The sequence below is a fragment of the Centruroides sculpturatus genome, unplaced genomic scaffold, assembly GCF_000671375.1.
Source record: "Centruroides sculpturatus isolate CEXI.00-Female unplaced genomic scaffold, Cexi_2.0 scaffold335, whole genome shotgun sequence".
In the NCBI taxonomy this organism is placed as follows: domain Eukaryota; kingdom Metazoa; phylum Arthropoda; class Arachnida; order Scorpiones; family Buthidae; genus Centruroides; species Centruroides sculpturatus.
The window spans coordinates 566,648-582,044 of NW_019384713.1; the positions used below are offsets into that span (position 1 = coordinate 566,648).

General features: G+C 30.2%; 1 protein-coding gene across 1 annotated transcript; it reads left to right on the plus strand.

Annotated features, from left to right (window-relative positions):
• The first annotated feature begins 5,064 nt into the window (after positions 1–5,064).
• Positions 5,065–13,446, plus strand: LOC111627870 (BLOC-1-related complex subunit 8 homolog). Its single transcript, XM_023371533.1, has 5 exons — positions 5,065–5,270; positions 7,703–7,756; positions 10,864–10,976; positions 11,058–11,122; positions 12,931–13,446. Exons 1-5 carry the CDS (start codon positions 5,258–5,260, stop codon positions 13,319–13,321), a joined length of 636 nt encoding a protein of 211 aa, XP_023227301.1. The 5' UTR covers positions 5,065–5,257; the 3' UTR covers positions 13,322–13,446.
• The last annotated feature ends 1,951 nt before the right edge of the window (positions 13,447–15,397 follow it).

The following is a 15,397-nucleotide window of genomic DNA, read 5'->3' on the forward strand; positions in this document are numbered from 1 at the left end:
ACACAGTGTATTGGTATATTAAATAATTAAATTTGTTAATATTTATAAAGAATTTAGTTGAAAAAAAAAAAAAATTATAGAAAAATAAACTTAGAAATAGCCAGCTCTGTACCGCCATCTGTCGGCGATTTTTATAATCATATTGTTGTTACGCCATGTTGAAATTTTATAGCATTTATTCACTTATTCTACATCTAACATTAAATTAGGAATATTTTCATTATTTCGAAATTAAAAAAAAAATAGTTAATTAGAAATTAAAATAAATCCTCATTTGTCATCAAAACCAAACTGATTATAAGTCAGTAGGCAGGACACGAAAGTTTTGTACGCCCTATATTCCATATACAAATATTAGGCCTATTTCTATCATTTATAAGTGATGTACCAGATTATAGGAAGAGCCAGAAAGGTAGCTACACATTTGAACTTGTAGTATGCTGACACTGTTTTACAGTATGAGAAGTCTCCTTTCCAAGAAGTCATGTGCTTGAGTTACGTTAACAGTGCCTACGTCAAATTAATCCGAAATTAATTACAATTAACGATTGTAACAAACTGCCAAAAATTCTGTACAACTTTGTACATCGAGATTTTGTACTTTTTATAATCTTGAAGATCTAGAGACCTCGTACAATAAAATTTTGAATGCAGTAAAATGTGTTTTTGCAAAATAATGTACTTATTACTAGTACCGTCATGAATGTGTCAAGACAGGAATTGTACGAAATGTTGAAAACCGATGATTCATTTAAGCCTGAAAAGGCACTTTTGGACTATCTTAAAAGGTAATTCAGCCTTCATCATTGCTCTGAAGTAATATTAAAAGAACTTAACTGGGTTATTCGTGTATTTACATTTGGATTTAATCTAAGATGGAGAAAGTGCCATCGTAATAAGGTAGTTTAAAAAAATATAATGATTAGATATATACTACACTATCTATAAATAATCTCAATGCACCTTTTATAAGTACTAAGAAGGCTGAAAGAAGAATAGGACGACCAGAAAAAGATTTTCCATCAAGTGGATTGAAATCAAAAGCGAGGAAGGTTAAATCATTGCTCACAAAAAGCAGACTATTTGAGTTAACTCATGCCACCACTCTCAAATTAAGGCAATCTGGTAAAAAGGATGCTGCTGATATGCTGGAGGAATTAGTGACAAGTCCTAAAAGAGCAACAAAAATAAAAATTGCCTATCAATAAGCAGAAGAAACGTTTTAATATTTACCAGATGAAGCCTTGCGTTTGATAACTTCAGCCAAAACTATTGAGACAACCTTGGTGGAGTTTAACGATCAGATACTTGAAGTGATCACAGCATTGAATTTTGTCCCGCTGGATTCGCGAAATCTTACACTGTGAGGAGGTTCCATAAATTGTATAGGATTTGCAAGTAATGGATAGAACTGCGGTATCTGTATCCAAAAATTACTCGTTGAATGCCTTTAGCATTCAAATAGCCATTTAGTTTCTTGCAAGTGAAGTTCTCTTGAACTAACTGCTTTATTGTTTGCAGATTCATCCACCTACACATCGATCTACACTTGCAACAGTGCCTTGACTTTCCAGCTTTTTAATTGATGACAACAACGAGCACTTTCTAATCCTTTATTGCTCACACTTTTCTGACTAAATGACTATTATATCGTTTAATTTTAAAACGATACGCGAAAAAACAAATTTTAGGACTAAAAATAGTTCCTTGTATCCTGTCAGATTCTTGAGTGACAAACAGGATCCTAGTTCAACAAGGTACCCGCATTTTCTTTACTGCATATTGATAATTTTCCTGCAAGTAACAGGAATTAAGTTTATTTTTACTTATAAATTATCAAACTTATGAAAATAAGAAGAAATTTATATAATAGATTTATAATTTATTATATTTTATGAAAATTCTGGATTTCTTCAGACCCTGTTAATTAATTTATATCCTCGTCATTTTCTATCGGTAGTTCTGAAGCTTTTTATATTGCATTGTTAGTTCTTCAGTTTCTCAAATGCTTCTCGAAAATCGTTGCAAATGTTCCAATATAAATAAATGAATACATTTATTCTTATAAAATAGCCAAGTGGCTAAAACTATTGAACACTGGCAGTTAGTCGAGGGTTTGCGCCTCACTAACGGGCTAGCCACGTGGAGTTTACCGGGTTTTTTTCACATGTCTAACATCTAAATAGGAACTAATTTGCCATAGTAAAGTCCTCTTGAGAGGCACCCACTCGGCAGATTGCCCACGTGTTAGTTGCCTTATCCCATCAATCCTACAAACCTATAATTTTTCTCTTGTAAAACTGACAATAATTAAAATTCAATTCTAAGAGCTCTATGACGGCTTTTCTTTTCCGCTAGACTTATTACACCATCAATTAGAAACAGGACAATCATTAGAAAAGAAAATCTTTAATTTATTTAGAAAATTTTTCTAATTGATGGTGTAATAAGTCTAGCGTAAAAGAAAAGCCGTCATAGAGCTCGTAAAGTTGAATACAAGACTAAACAAGAAGCGTATTACAGAAATAATTAAAATATTCATATATACCGGGTGATTTTAAGGTACCCCCATATTCGACGATATTTAGAGAGATACAGAGATTTAATTAGTGTTAATTTTTAGTTATGGGGTCACTTAAAAAATGTCACCAAAAGAACTGAGGTGAGTTTTTTTTCACAGGAATGCCTTCCTTACGTCCTGAAATGCCATTATTGGGTTACATTTGGACTGCAAAATATCTTTATAGACAGCATTGAATAGGGGTACTTTAACTATGATCACTCACTATACGTTTCATAATCATACCGGCATTATGCAAATATAATGTTCTTAACGTTCAACCAAAACTTTTCCACATTTAAGAGCCGAATTTAGACTTGTAATCCACACCACGCTACAAAATACAATAGACCCTTCCTACAACAATTAATAATGGGTAATATATTTGAGCTATTTTTGAGGATAGAACGAAGCTCTAAGCTATAGTTTACTTAGCGTAAGGACAAATCCATCTCTGTCCACATTAATTAAATGCAATATTATATTACAATATACGTACTATACGTTAATATTGTTTTATGAGCGTGGCCATCGAGAGCTTGTACGGAGTCCGGAAAATATAGCTGATTATTTTTTTGTGTTTGTGGGCCCTTTTAACTTTTTTCAACAAATGAAATACGTAGAATGTTTTTTTATTAATGAAAAGCAGTCTTGATTTTCTTCTCTGTTAGTAAAAATTCCGTTAATTTTTTAAAGGCAGGAATCACTACGGGCTCCTAAATTTTCTTCGGGACCACGGAAAAAATTCTCAGTTCCCTCCTCTCAAAGACCCTGTTTATGAAGTACTTAATAAAATTTTTCGTATATTATGAAATTCTATTGAAATATTCATTTCAGAAAAATTTCGTATTTATTTTTTCTTAATCCTAACTCTTTTCGTTCCATGGCACTAAGAAGGCCTCTTTTAGCAAGCCCATTATGGGTTCGGCCAGGCCCACAATGGGGCGGCAGGGAGGTGAGGGAGGGTGCCCAACAAATCCGAGACCGACCACCCATGAAATCTCATCATTTTCCGTAGTGTGAATTGCTGAGGCGGTTACTGATTGGTCCGTACTAGGGTTTCTGAAACGGGATTCCGGGATCCCGGTTGTTTTTTTAACCCGGGAAATATCCCGGGAAATTTTTCTTATCCCGGGAAATCCCGCAAATTTCTTAAAAATTCACTTTTTTTCTTATTTTGTGTTAAGGTTGAGGAGTTTTGCAAATAGAAAGCATAATTAACTCATTCACTGCCAGAATACATTTGTATTTATTAATTTTAAACCTACCTATTAGTTTTTTTAAATTTTTGCTCGTTATAGCATGTCACAAATGGTCAATAATCAATATATAGCTTATTTGTGGCAGGACTATAAAAATTCTTTACTTGTCGGAACCTGTAATATCTGGAATAATTGTGCTTACGCTGTCTTGAGTTTTAACCATGCCCAGTAGCTTCAATAAATGCCTGACGCCAGATTGTGCAAATTGGGCAAGGATACAAACGAGTACAAAGTCTGCAAGTATGAAGTTTTTCTTCATAAACCTGATTATTAAAGCCAAATGAATTGCCGAATTATCGAGCTCTAAGCTTGATGCCGCTATTAAAGCAGCCAAGGTAGACAAATCAAGAATACTAGAGAGCGAAAGAAGTACTACAATCTCGAAAACGAACTCGAAAGCTTCCAGGCTACAGGTGAAAAAACACATAATATCTGTCTTCTCTTAAATGCATTAAACACTATTCCAATCACATCAATTGAATCGGAAAGGGCATTCTCGGTGGCAAGACTTTTCATTACTAAAATAAGAATTAGAGTGAGTTATCGGAGTATTGACCATCTTTGCTTTTTAAAATCTTATAAAAGTTTGCAATATTTTGTATTATATTTTATTTAAAAAACGAAAATTACCTTCTAAATTAGAAGTTCATTTTTTTAATTTTTAACTCAATTCAAAACATTTTTTTTGTTGTTGTTGTATGCAGTTTCCAGCAAACTTTAATTAATTTTTTTCTATTTGTGAAAATTTCTACGTTATTTAAAGGTAATTTTTATTATAGGCCTATAGACCTAACACAGCATTATTAATATGATTTTGGAGGTTACAAAACTTTAAAATTACTTTAAAAAATGGAAAATAATTATATCATTTGATTTCAAGATATTTTGTATACCTTAAAAATAATTAATTCTATCCCGGGATTTCCCGGGATCCCGGGAAACAGTTCACTTTTATCCCGGGATCCCGGGACAAGCAAAATACCGGGAAATGAGAAACTCTAGTCCGTACCGCCTCAGCAATTCGGCCGTGATGATTGTACAGTTATAAAAGGATCTAGATGCCCTCATAAAGAATTCAAAAGAAAAAACAATTTGAATTTTTTAAAAATCGTAATTATTTCGCTATTATGTTTTAAAATCTAGATATTAGGCTTTCAAAACAAACAAAATAATTTTAAAAATATTTCCGAGGGGGAAAAAAATTATACAAATAATGTTATTTACGTCATGTCAACTTAAAAAAGCAGAGGGCGCGACTGTAGCATTTGATGGCGATTTTTAACTTTGGAAGTTTACTGTCAAGAAAAATACAAATAAGTTAAAATTTTTTTATTTTGTTCGGTTTATCGAATAAATTATCAGAATATCGAAGTTTCTAATCGATTATTTAAGTAATTACAGCTAAATACTCGTAGAATAGGAAACCGAAAACAGCATGCATTCAAATGGTAATTGATTAATAATTAGTGTCACGTGTAATGTTTTCGTCATTAATAAAAATGTAGTAAAATTCTGATTTTTGACAAATTCTAGTGCCGGTATTCACGAGAATTTGTTGTTGGGAGAAATTTACATACTTTTCAGAAACATAAAAGTGATGAACAAACACTGCAGAGTATACAGCATTCCCATCAGGGATAATAGGTTCAATACATGCAGCCCCAACAGGGCTCTTAGAAACTGCAATGAAGCCCCTATGTACTATAAGTATAGTGGGGCTACATTGAAATTAAGGACTTGAATGAGTTTGTCGTCAAAAAGAAATTACATTGATGCAAACATCTAAATAAAGATACTTGTTGCTTGGTTGGGAGTGTTGAAACTGGATATTTCCTTATAAGGAGTTCACTTAATATGACAATAATTATGCAGAGTTAGGGATTGAAATCCTAAAAGTTATATTTGCCCCAGAAAAGTCGAGTATGTAAATGCAAAAGACGTGGAATGCCATTGGCTTGTGATTTTGCACTGTTCCAAGACTTGTTTTTCCCATTGCTTTAAAAAGGTGTGTCCACTTGGCATCAGTTACTTTTTATCTGTTTTATTTTTATTTTACTTTGTTTTATATGTTGTGGGTCTGTATTACTTTATATTATATTCTAGATTTGTCACCATCACTCATTTAAAATGTTTGTACTTACATATAAACATGTAATGTTGTTTAAATTTGGATTCTTTCCATTTCTGGTTACGTTCTGTTTGGACATACCAAGTATTCTGTTCTGAATTGTTATATTCATTTATTCTAAAATACTGATAAAAAAAAAAGGTTTTGTTTGTGGATGTTTATTACTCAATACAGTGTTAATATTTAGATGATGTTTATTTATTCTAAAGGCTGTACTTAAAGATGACTTAAAATACGGTTGAAAATATTATTTTTATTAAGTTGAATACTGCAGGAAATTAATGGTTATGTTGTTTATTATTGGGTGATTGTAATGCAACTATTGGTTGCAACTATTGAAATAAATTTGTATCATTGTTTTCATACTTTGATTGAATCACATATTGTAATTATCATAAAGAATATCTTCACAAAATATTATATTATTAGACTTTCAGTTTGACTGTTATAATTTTGTAGCTACTTTGATTGTTATGGTTTATTTTTATATATCATGAAACGATATGCAATTAGTAATGATTGATTTACATCAATTTATTTTCACCTGTGAGTTTTTGCTATGATGGTACAATATATAGATTGCAAGCTTATATTTTTTACTTTTTCCTTATTTTAAGTAATATTTTCTTTATAATTTAATAAGATTCTTACAGTAAAACTTTTTAGGGTACTAAAAGGAGCTTTTTTCATGTCCATTTTGGAGATGGTTGTTAAGGGATGGTCTTGATGTGTCTGGGATAGAACACACATGAAAAATTCCTAGAGTTTCTTGCCATCAAAGCAACAAGTTGACACTTTTACTGTTTCACTAATCTGTCCCAGCTGAACATATTAGAATGCGAGTTTTATTGACTTTCTTAAGTGTAAATTAAATTTAAAAAGTTTATTTTCACTTTTTCCATACCATAGTTGTTTAAACCCATTTTGTTCTGTGGGCACTACTAAGAGGACTTATTTTTTATATCAGTGTGGCCAGACCCACAATGGGATGGCCAGGTGGTGAGGGACGGAGTCAGACATTCACCAGATTTGTTCTTGTGTTTGCAGAGCAATAAGCTGACATCTTAACCATTCAACCATACATACCATTGGATTTTAAGAGCCAATATTTTAAAATTTGATAAATGATTCAATATCAGTTGTCTTATTTACTGCAATATTGCTTTCATCTAAGGTGGGACAAACACTACATGCTTTTGTTGCCTGACCATAGTTTGATGGCAGATGGGTTTGTTGCCTAACAATGTTTGTGGAGAGAGTGAATACTAGGCAACATTTTACTCCAGCAACCAGTTGCTTGAAACAGCATTTCCAAACAAAAATTGCTGCCTTCACCAACAGATGTACTGCTGTTGCTTTTTTTATTCTCAGTCAAAGACGAAGAAAGCGATGAAAGGAATAAGATGACAGGTCACTGCATGCTACTCACAAATTGATGCTAGTATCATTCGAGATGTTTGCTGATGGGTTGTTTGTGGTAACAAGTTGTTGTGTTATCCAAACTTTCATAAAACCTATGTTTACCAACTTTCTTGTTAGGTAGCATGTCTTGTGATGTTAAAATTGACCAAGACCAAGTCAGGCAGCAAAATCATGTTAGCACTCACCCCCACTTAAGACAATTAAGTACTGTTTCTGAAATGACATTCAAGTATAATTAAAAAAAAAATCAGTGAATAAAGTGAATTAAATTCATGTTATATTTTAATATATTTTTACTGTTTGTAATCAACAGAATTTATGTTGTTACAGAGGCTGTCCAGACAACTAACGTTGATACCGAACTTGATTATAAGGTGAAAAAATGTAAGTACATTTAATAGTTAATAATATAAGAATACATTTGTATATTAGAATCAGATAATAATAATAATAAAATATGTATAGTAGGGGGTGTCCATAAGTGACATCCACACTGGATGTGATAGAGAGGGTTACGACAAGTTGGGCAAAGTCAAACAAGGGGGAGGGATTGAACTACAATGGATGTCTGTTTTATGTCATTAAATTTTATAGTTTATTATTTTATGAACAATAAAATGCATAAAGTTGAGGAGTTGAGTTTTTTTAGATGTCTGAAGAGTGGAGGGGTTACAGAAACTTGGACAAACTGGGACAGTGAGGAGAAGGGGAGTAAAAATTTCAAGAAAAATGAGAATGTAATTTATGGATAGACCCTAAAGCCCAAATTATCTGATATTCTGTGCCATCTGACAATGGGTATTATTATTTGAAGTTGTAGTAGTAATGTTAAAAATATAAATTGAAATATCAACATTATGCATAAAACTTCTGGTTAAGAAATTATCTTCACAAACATAAATGCTAATAATTCAGCAGAGACAGGAATATTCATTACTAGATCTATGGGTCTGGGTCTCAGAAAATATACTAAACAAATCACAAAAAGGCTAATTTTAATGTGGAATAATAATAAAAATGAAACAATATACTTTCACAGAATAATCTTTTTAGTTCTTTGTTTTTACGCTGTACATTTTAAAAAATACTTTTGATTAGATACTTATCTCATTTAGAACTGCCAACAAGCATCAGCAATGGGAGTTAATGCCTCTTCAACCAACTTTAATTCATGCAGAGACATGCTTATGTAAAACTGCAAGTTTACTGTTTACTGAAAATGAATTTTCAGCTATGAAAAGTGGATTGTTAAGATTGCTGCACATGAACTTAAACTTAGACAAAACAAAATAAAAAGTTTATGAATGAAACATCATTTGAAGTGGAGGTTGGAATTCTTATCATTTGGAAAACAGCAGCCAGATAGGGTACGGCATTATGTCAGTACAGTAATGAGTGATGGCAGTTGCCTTGCTGCCAATGAAGAAGAAGAGGAAGATTCTGTTTCTGAAATGACATTCAATGATATCATGAAATAGAATTTTACATAAATATTTGTCCAAAATGTTGTAAATAATTGGGTATTGATGTATTCAATTAATTATCTTCTCATTGTCATTCATTTTGAATGACAAAAAACAAAAATCACAATTGCAAACAAAGTTCCAACAAACAGAAATGGAACAAACATACAGAGCACATGTTTGAAATGAATGATGCATGTAGCATGTCCGTGAACAGTTTTGGAATCAGTCAAAGTATTCCCTCTTTGGTAAACCAATTCTTTCTGGTTTGATCTAAACTAGTGTTCAGGACTCTATTGAAATGTTTCTAATAAAAAATTCCAATTCATTGCATTCCAATTGTTCTATGAAATATAATGAACTTGTTCCATTGTATTTTATAAAAAAAAGTTCTTGAAAGTTCATAAATTTTTTTTAAATGATTGTAAAAAGTAACTTTTAGAGGATGATAATTTCAATTAACTTTTTTTGGATAACCAATTACACACTGTAGGGAAAGAATTAAAAGATAAATATCTTAGTATTTATAGTAAAAATATTAAGTTTAATTCTATTTTTACTTCAGTAAAACAACATATTAAGACATAGAAATTTAATACAAACAATAAAAAATAACAAAAAGAATTGTCTACTTTATTAAAAACAAGCACTAATGCTTTAAATGTTTCAATGAACATATGCACAGTGGAGCATTTGATGTCTTAGAAGCTTGTGACTTATTAACCATGCTTTTCTATTTGTACTAAAATAAATAAAATTTAATACTAATGTTGATAATGAGACAGCTCTTTAGTGGTCATACAGAAGATCGCCAATAATCGACACATAAAGACTTTAATTTCTGGAATTGGTACACACAGTGTATTGGTATATCAAATTTACAATGTATTGGTACACTGTAAATTTGATTTTTGTTAGTTGTTTTTTCAGGTAATTGTTGATCTACTTGATATGATTAAAAATGTGCTAAGCAATAGACAATAAGCATGGAAAAACCCCACTAAGAAATAATTAATAGAGTTGGATTAAAAATCTAACATAATTAAAAATTAGATAAAACTAACGAAGATCAGAATTTACTAATTAATCGCATTACAAATACTATTCGTATCTTGCTTGCTCGCCATGTCCAATCACCTGGAACAATCATTCTTCACTGCAGAGATGACCTTTCTTTGTAGGCTACAGCTCTGCACATATATGTAAAATACTCTAAAATGTCCACAGGTGACAATCCCAACACAACTAAAAATTTTAAAAAATTAATTAATTAATAATTAATCATCCATTGAAGGAATTAGTTAGATATTTAAAATTATAAGTATACAAGTGAATGTTCTGTATATTCATATCTAAATATTCATATAAACTTTATGAATATTTAAATATGAAATATTGTTGAATAAACATGAGATTCAAATCAAGTCATAAACTGGATACTAGTATTAGTTAATTAAATCTTTACTAATCATCACATAGTTTATCATAAATATTCTTGGCATTTTTAAAGACAGTCAGGTTCTTGTGCATTAATCTGTACAGAAACAATTTAAAATATCAACCTATTTTACAATAGTAGGTGAGGAATAGTGCGATAATAATAGTGGAGCAAGATGAGATTCACTAGTAAAATTGGTGAGATTGACAACAACATTTTAGAAAAGGACTGAAAGCACTTTGTATAAAAAGCTTTGCACTGGTTACTAACAGATTGATAATTTGAATGTGAAGAATTTTTAAGTAGATTTTTATCATTTATGTCTTGATAATACACAGCTTATTCAGTAATTTATACTATCAAAATACATAGCGTTTTGTTACTAACTGATTTTGATTTACTTAGATTTTGGATAATAGAAAATCTTTTATGAACTGAACAGTTGACAGTCTCAGACACTGATAGATTTGTTTGTGAACTGTTAACAACTTAACCATTCACTCAAATAATCATAAAATTTAAACTGTAATGTAAGAAATAAGTTTATTAAATATTATATTGATAAATATTGATTATTATTTTCATTTCAGCTTGTGAGAAGATATCAGAAAATCTTCATATTGTTGCTAATGAACCGTCACTTGCATGCTACAGATTACAGGAGCATATTCGTAAATCTCTACCTCAACTAGTAGAAAAAAGGGTATAATTTTTCTATATTAAGTAGTAATAATTTATTTATTTAAATAGATGTTATATATTTATATATTTCTTCATGCAATAGTTAGAAGTAAATGCTGTTCATCAGGAATTACAAGGAAAATGTTATGATCTGGAATATTCTGTGAGGTATGAGTTGGTACTATAATTTTATATTTTATTTGACTTAATTTATGCATAGAAGTGAGAATCAGCCTTTAATTTAACATTTTACATCTACCATTTGACAAGATAAATAAGTGTTTAAATATTGATTCAGGTTAACTACAAAATATAAAATTAAATACTATAAGCCAGATTTTTGGGTTAACCATTAGAATTTAGTCAGTCAAACTGTGTAATTTGTACTAAAGGTAAGCAGTTGTGCTAATATTAATTATAAATTAATGTAATAGACCGACAATCTATTTTGTAGATATTAGATAATTGGGTTTGATTATTGTTCATATTTAAATATAAAATTACATAATAAATGTAATTAAATTAGAAAAATATAATAACTTCATTTTGAGTAGTTAAAATTTATCAAAATAATTTTTGACTTGGAATTATGTAACAGCTTTTATTTTTACAAGTTTTGTATGTTAAATATTATACAAATATACAGTAGATTTAAATATATTGCCAAATGGTTTATATATATTTTGTGGGTTTGACTAGGCTCTGCAATAGAGATATATCCATTGTAGAGCCTGACCAAACTTGTCTTTAGTGTAAAAAATGCTCTCTTAGTTCTTAAAAGTTGGAAAGAGTTAGTTAAATTTAAATAGCTAAATAAACAGTAGCTAAAACTAAGCTAGCAACAGCAATATAGACAATCCAGGTAAATACACACTACATGTAATACTATCTGTAACCATTTAATAAGCAAGTCTGTTAGTGGAGGATTAACTGTCTTTTCATAATTCTGTCTGGATTAAAAGAAGTGCCAGACTATTAGAAAATCAGTAGTGAACCTGTATAATGGAAACCAAAATACTCAATTGCTTAAAACTAAATAGCAGAATTGGCAAGAACATTCCTGTTTGATTTTATAATTATATTCTTATGCATTCAATAGTAGTTATAGTTCATTTGTACTATACAAATTATCCCATAAAAACTGGTGGAACCAGATTGAAGAGTAAAGCTCAGAAAAAACATCTAAACAAAGGAATAAGGTAAACTTGAAAGTTGTAGCATAAGAATACTGGAAGCAGATTTGACAGTAACACTCAACATGTGAATAAAGTTCACATTACACAGATTATAACTATGGGGAGTTTTATATAAAGCAGTGTCATCATGATAATAAATCAGGAAAGCAAGCATTGTTGTAGATAAAGGCTTTGAGCTTTATTTTGTGCCTTAATGTTATTGCACCTACAATAATTTGGCTGAACATTAGAGCATCTTTGAGCAATATTAGTAAAGGATATAAACTTGTGAGCACTATGTTGGCCTTATCACAAGACTAGACAAGAAGCATATCGTGGTATTAGTGAAGGAACTTTAAGGCACAAAGTAAAGCTTGAATAAAAGAAAATGCAAAGTGGATGAAATACAATAAAAGCAGCAACTAACACTTGTAATCCAGTTAAAATGAATACAATTTATTAGAATTGTTACATTATGATTAATGCTTGTAGTCCTTTCTATAAATATTATAGAAAACATTTATGAGAACTTTACTTTTATTTAAGGACTTGTTATACCAAGGGGAAGTGCACACAAAAAACTAGGGAATGACAATCATTATTCAGATGTTTATTGTAACACAAATTCTCTATGCTAGTTATATAGCATAGAATATGAGAATTTGAGTATATTTGTTGCTCCATTAAATAATTTTGCTGAATTTGATAAATTTTAGAGTGGTAAACTTTACAATAAGTGGAAGTATAGAAGTGGATTAAGACAACATTTATTTATTCATTTATTTTTTCCTTTCTATTTAGTGCACTTAAATCCATTCAAGGAAGCCAACAACATTTTCTAAATATTCAAGAATTAATAAAAAATGCCATGTTTATGAAACAACAACTTAGCTATGAAGAATCGCTGAAAACCGATAAAAAGACCCAGCCGAGCATGTACCAGCGCTTTTCAGGTTCCTTTGATCTTCCATCTTCCTTTTTACCCTCCATGTCAGGACTTAGTACGTCGTTATCGGCCAGTGCCGACTTAAAATCGTCTCCACTCCCGCCTCGTGTGTCTGCTTCTCCAAACAGGAGAGCGAGAGCATCGTCCGTGTCGTCGTCGCACACTAGACCTTCAAGCACTCCGAAGCGAATTTTGCACGCATCGCATTCACAAGAAGGAAAATCTAGTAGCAGTACCCCTCATTAATTTTTATTTTGCCTGTCATGTTTCTATAAGAGATTTCAATTGTTTGATATACTGTGTACTGTACATATAAATATATAAAGTTTTCATATTTAAGAGAAAATTATTAAAAAAATTTATTAAAATGTAATAAATTATCTAAAATTGTGTTTACACTTTGATTTTAAAAAAAATTTTAAATAAATTATTTCAAGAATTTTATTGTTTAAAAAGTTTATAATAATTAAGAAGATAGAGTTTTATTTAATAAATCATTATCAAATAGCTTAGTTAATTCTTAGATTAAAATCTTAATTTTCTTTTTATACCTAAAGAATAACGATCATTTACAGTCGACCCTCCTATAATTACGGTCCCTATAATTACGATTCCTATAAAACTATGAAAAAATATACGTATTTTGGAAATGTTGAGTCGGATTAGTGTAGAATCGATTAATTTTATGGAAGAAAACCTTTCAATCAGCCGTAGTCCGTAAACTTGACACGTGTCGGGCTGCGATTGGAACGACTTGTAAGAAATCGGATTCCTAATAAATTGGAACGTATCTATATCTGATAGGGGGGGTCGACTGTACAGATCATGTTTATTTTTATAATGCTCAATTAATTAATTATTAATTTTAAGTAACTATTTATCTTTTTTAAAGGTAAAAAGAAATATATAGAATAATAGGAAAAACAATGTAGTTTCAACTAGAAAGTGTTAGAAGATATTTTCAGATAAGTTTAAATAATAGTTACTTAATGTAATTACCAAAGATTTTTGAAGTAATTACTAGTGTGACCCAAACTTGTCTATCAAGTTTAATGCATCATTAAAACATAATGGAAAATTATACAAACCAATTATCATTCAGTATTTGAGCCTGCTTATATTATGGCGTACTCAATATATTTGCTCTCGATTTCAATCTTGATCTTTCTTGGTCTTATTGCAACATCAGACTTTACATGTTGAAGAACTAATGATAATTTCTTACTCGATAGATGATTTGAGCTTCTCCAAAGTCTTCAGATTGGTTTGAAGACTGCGTTTGAAATATCTCCATGAAAAGTTGTCTTAGTAATTCACAATTGGAGAATATGCAGACCAGTTAATTCCTTTGCATAGTATTTTTTATGATGCAAAGATTGTTGAAATTGAAGGCAAATCATACTGAATACATTGTAAAATAAAAGTCTTCAAATGTTGATCTGAATGATATTTGAGTGATGATACAATAAAGCATTTGACTTGATTGATAGATTTTTGGGACATTCTATACAAATGAAATTTTTATTATACAAAGAATTTTTAATCCTCATATTGGATTAAAAACACTAATTATTTTGAAAATTTATACTAGAATAATAAACTTTGTAAGAGATTTTGATGGCTAAATACTTTGCTAACATTATAAATGAGCCAGTAAAGCTGTCATGAATACTTAATTATGTATAAATAATATAAATATTTAAAATATATATATATAGTGAATGTTTTGTCTAGAAAGATAATGAGAACACAGAAATGTTTAATTGTGTGTGTTGGCCATAATTTAATGCATTATCAACTGCTATTTTAGTTATATTTTGTGCTATTAGACTTTCTTTTAAATGTATACCCTAAATGCCAAAGAAAATTTTATAAATGAATGAGTCAATTGAGAAATAAAGTAAATTTTGCATCGTATAATTCTATTAATTTACTTTTTTCTACATTTATATCACCAGTGTGTAATTCTTGTTCGTTATTTAACAGAAACATTGAGAATGCCAAGTTCTGTTAATCTACATCTTTCATTATAAAAGAGAAAAAATAATCATGAACAAATTTTCATTAAATAACAGAAGAAAATGCAGATATCAAGATTCATTTAGTGCTGGAAAATTTAATTCTCTGGTGCACTTTTACAAACAACAACAAAATTATTATTAATAACAATCTAGAAATGAAAGCAGTACTCTGTTTGTACCCAGCTTTAGATTTGAATATTCTATTTAATGTCTTTACATACTGATTCATAACAACCATCACATAACATATTAGAATCTTGTTATATGTTGAATACAAAGTGATCATAATTAAAAAGTAGGT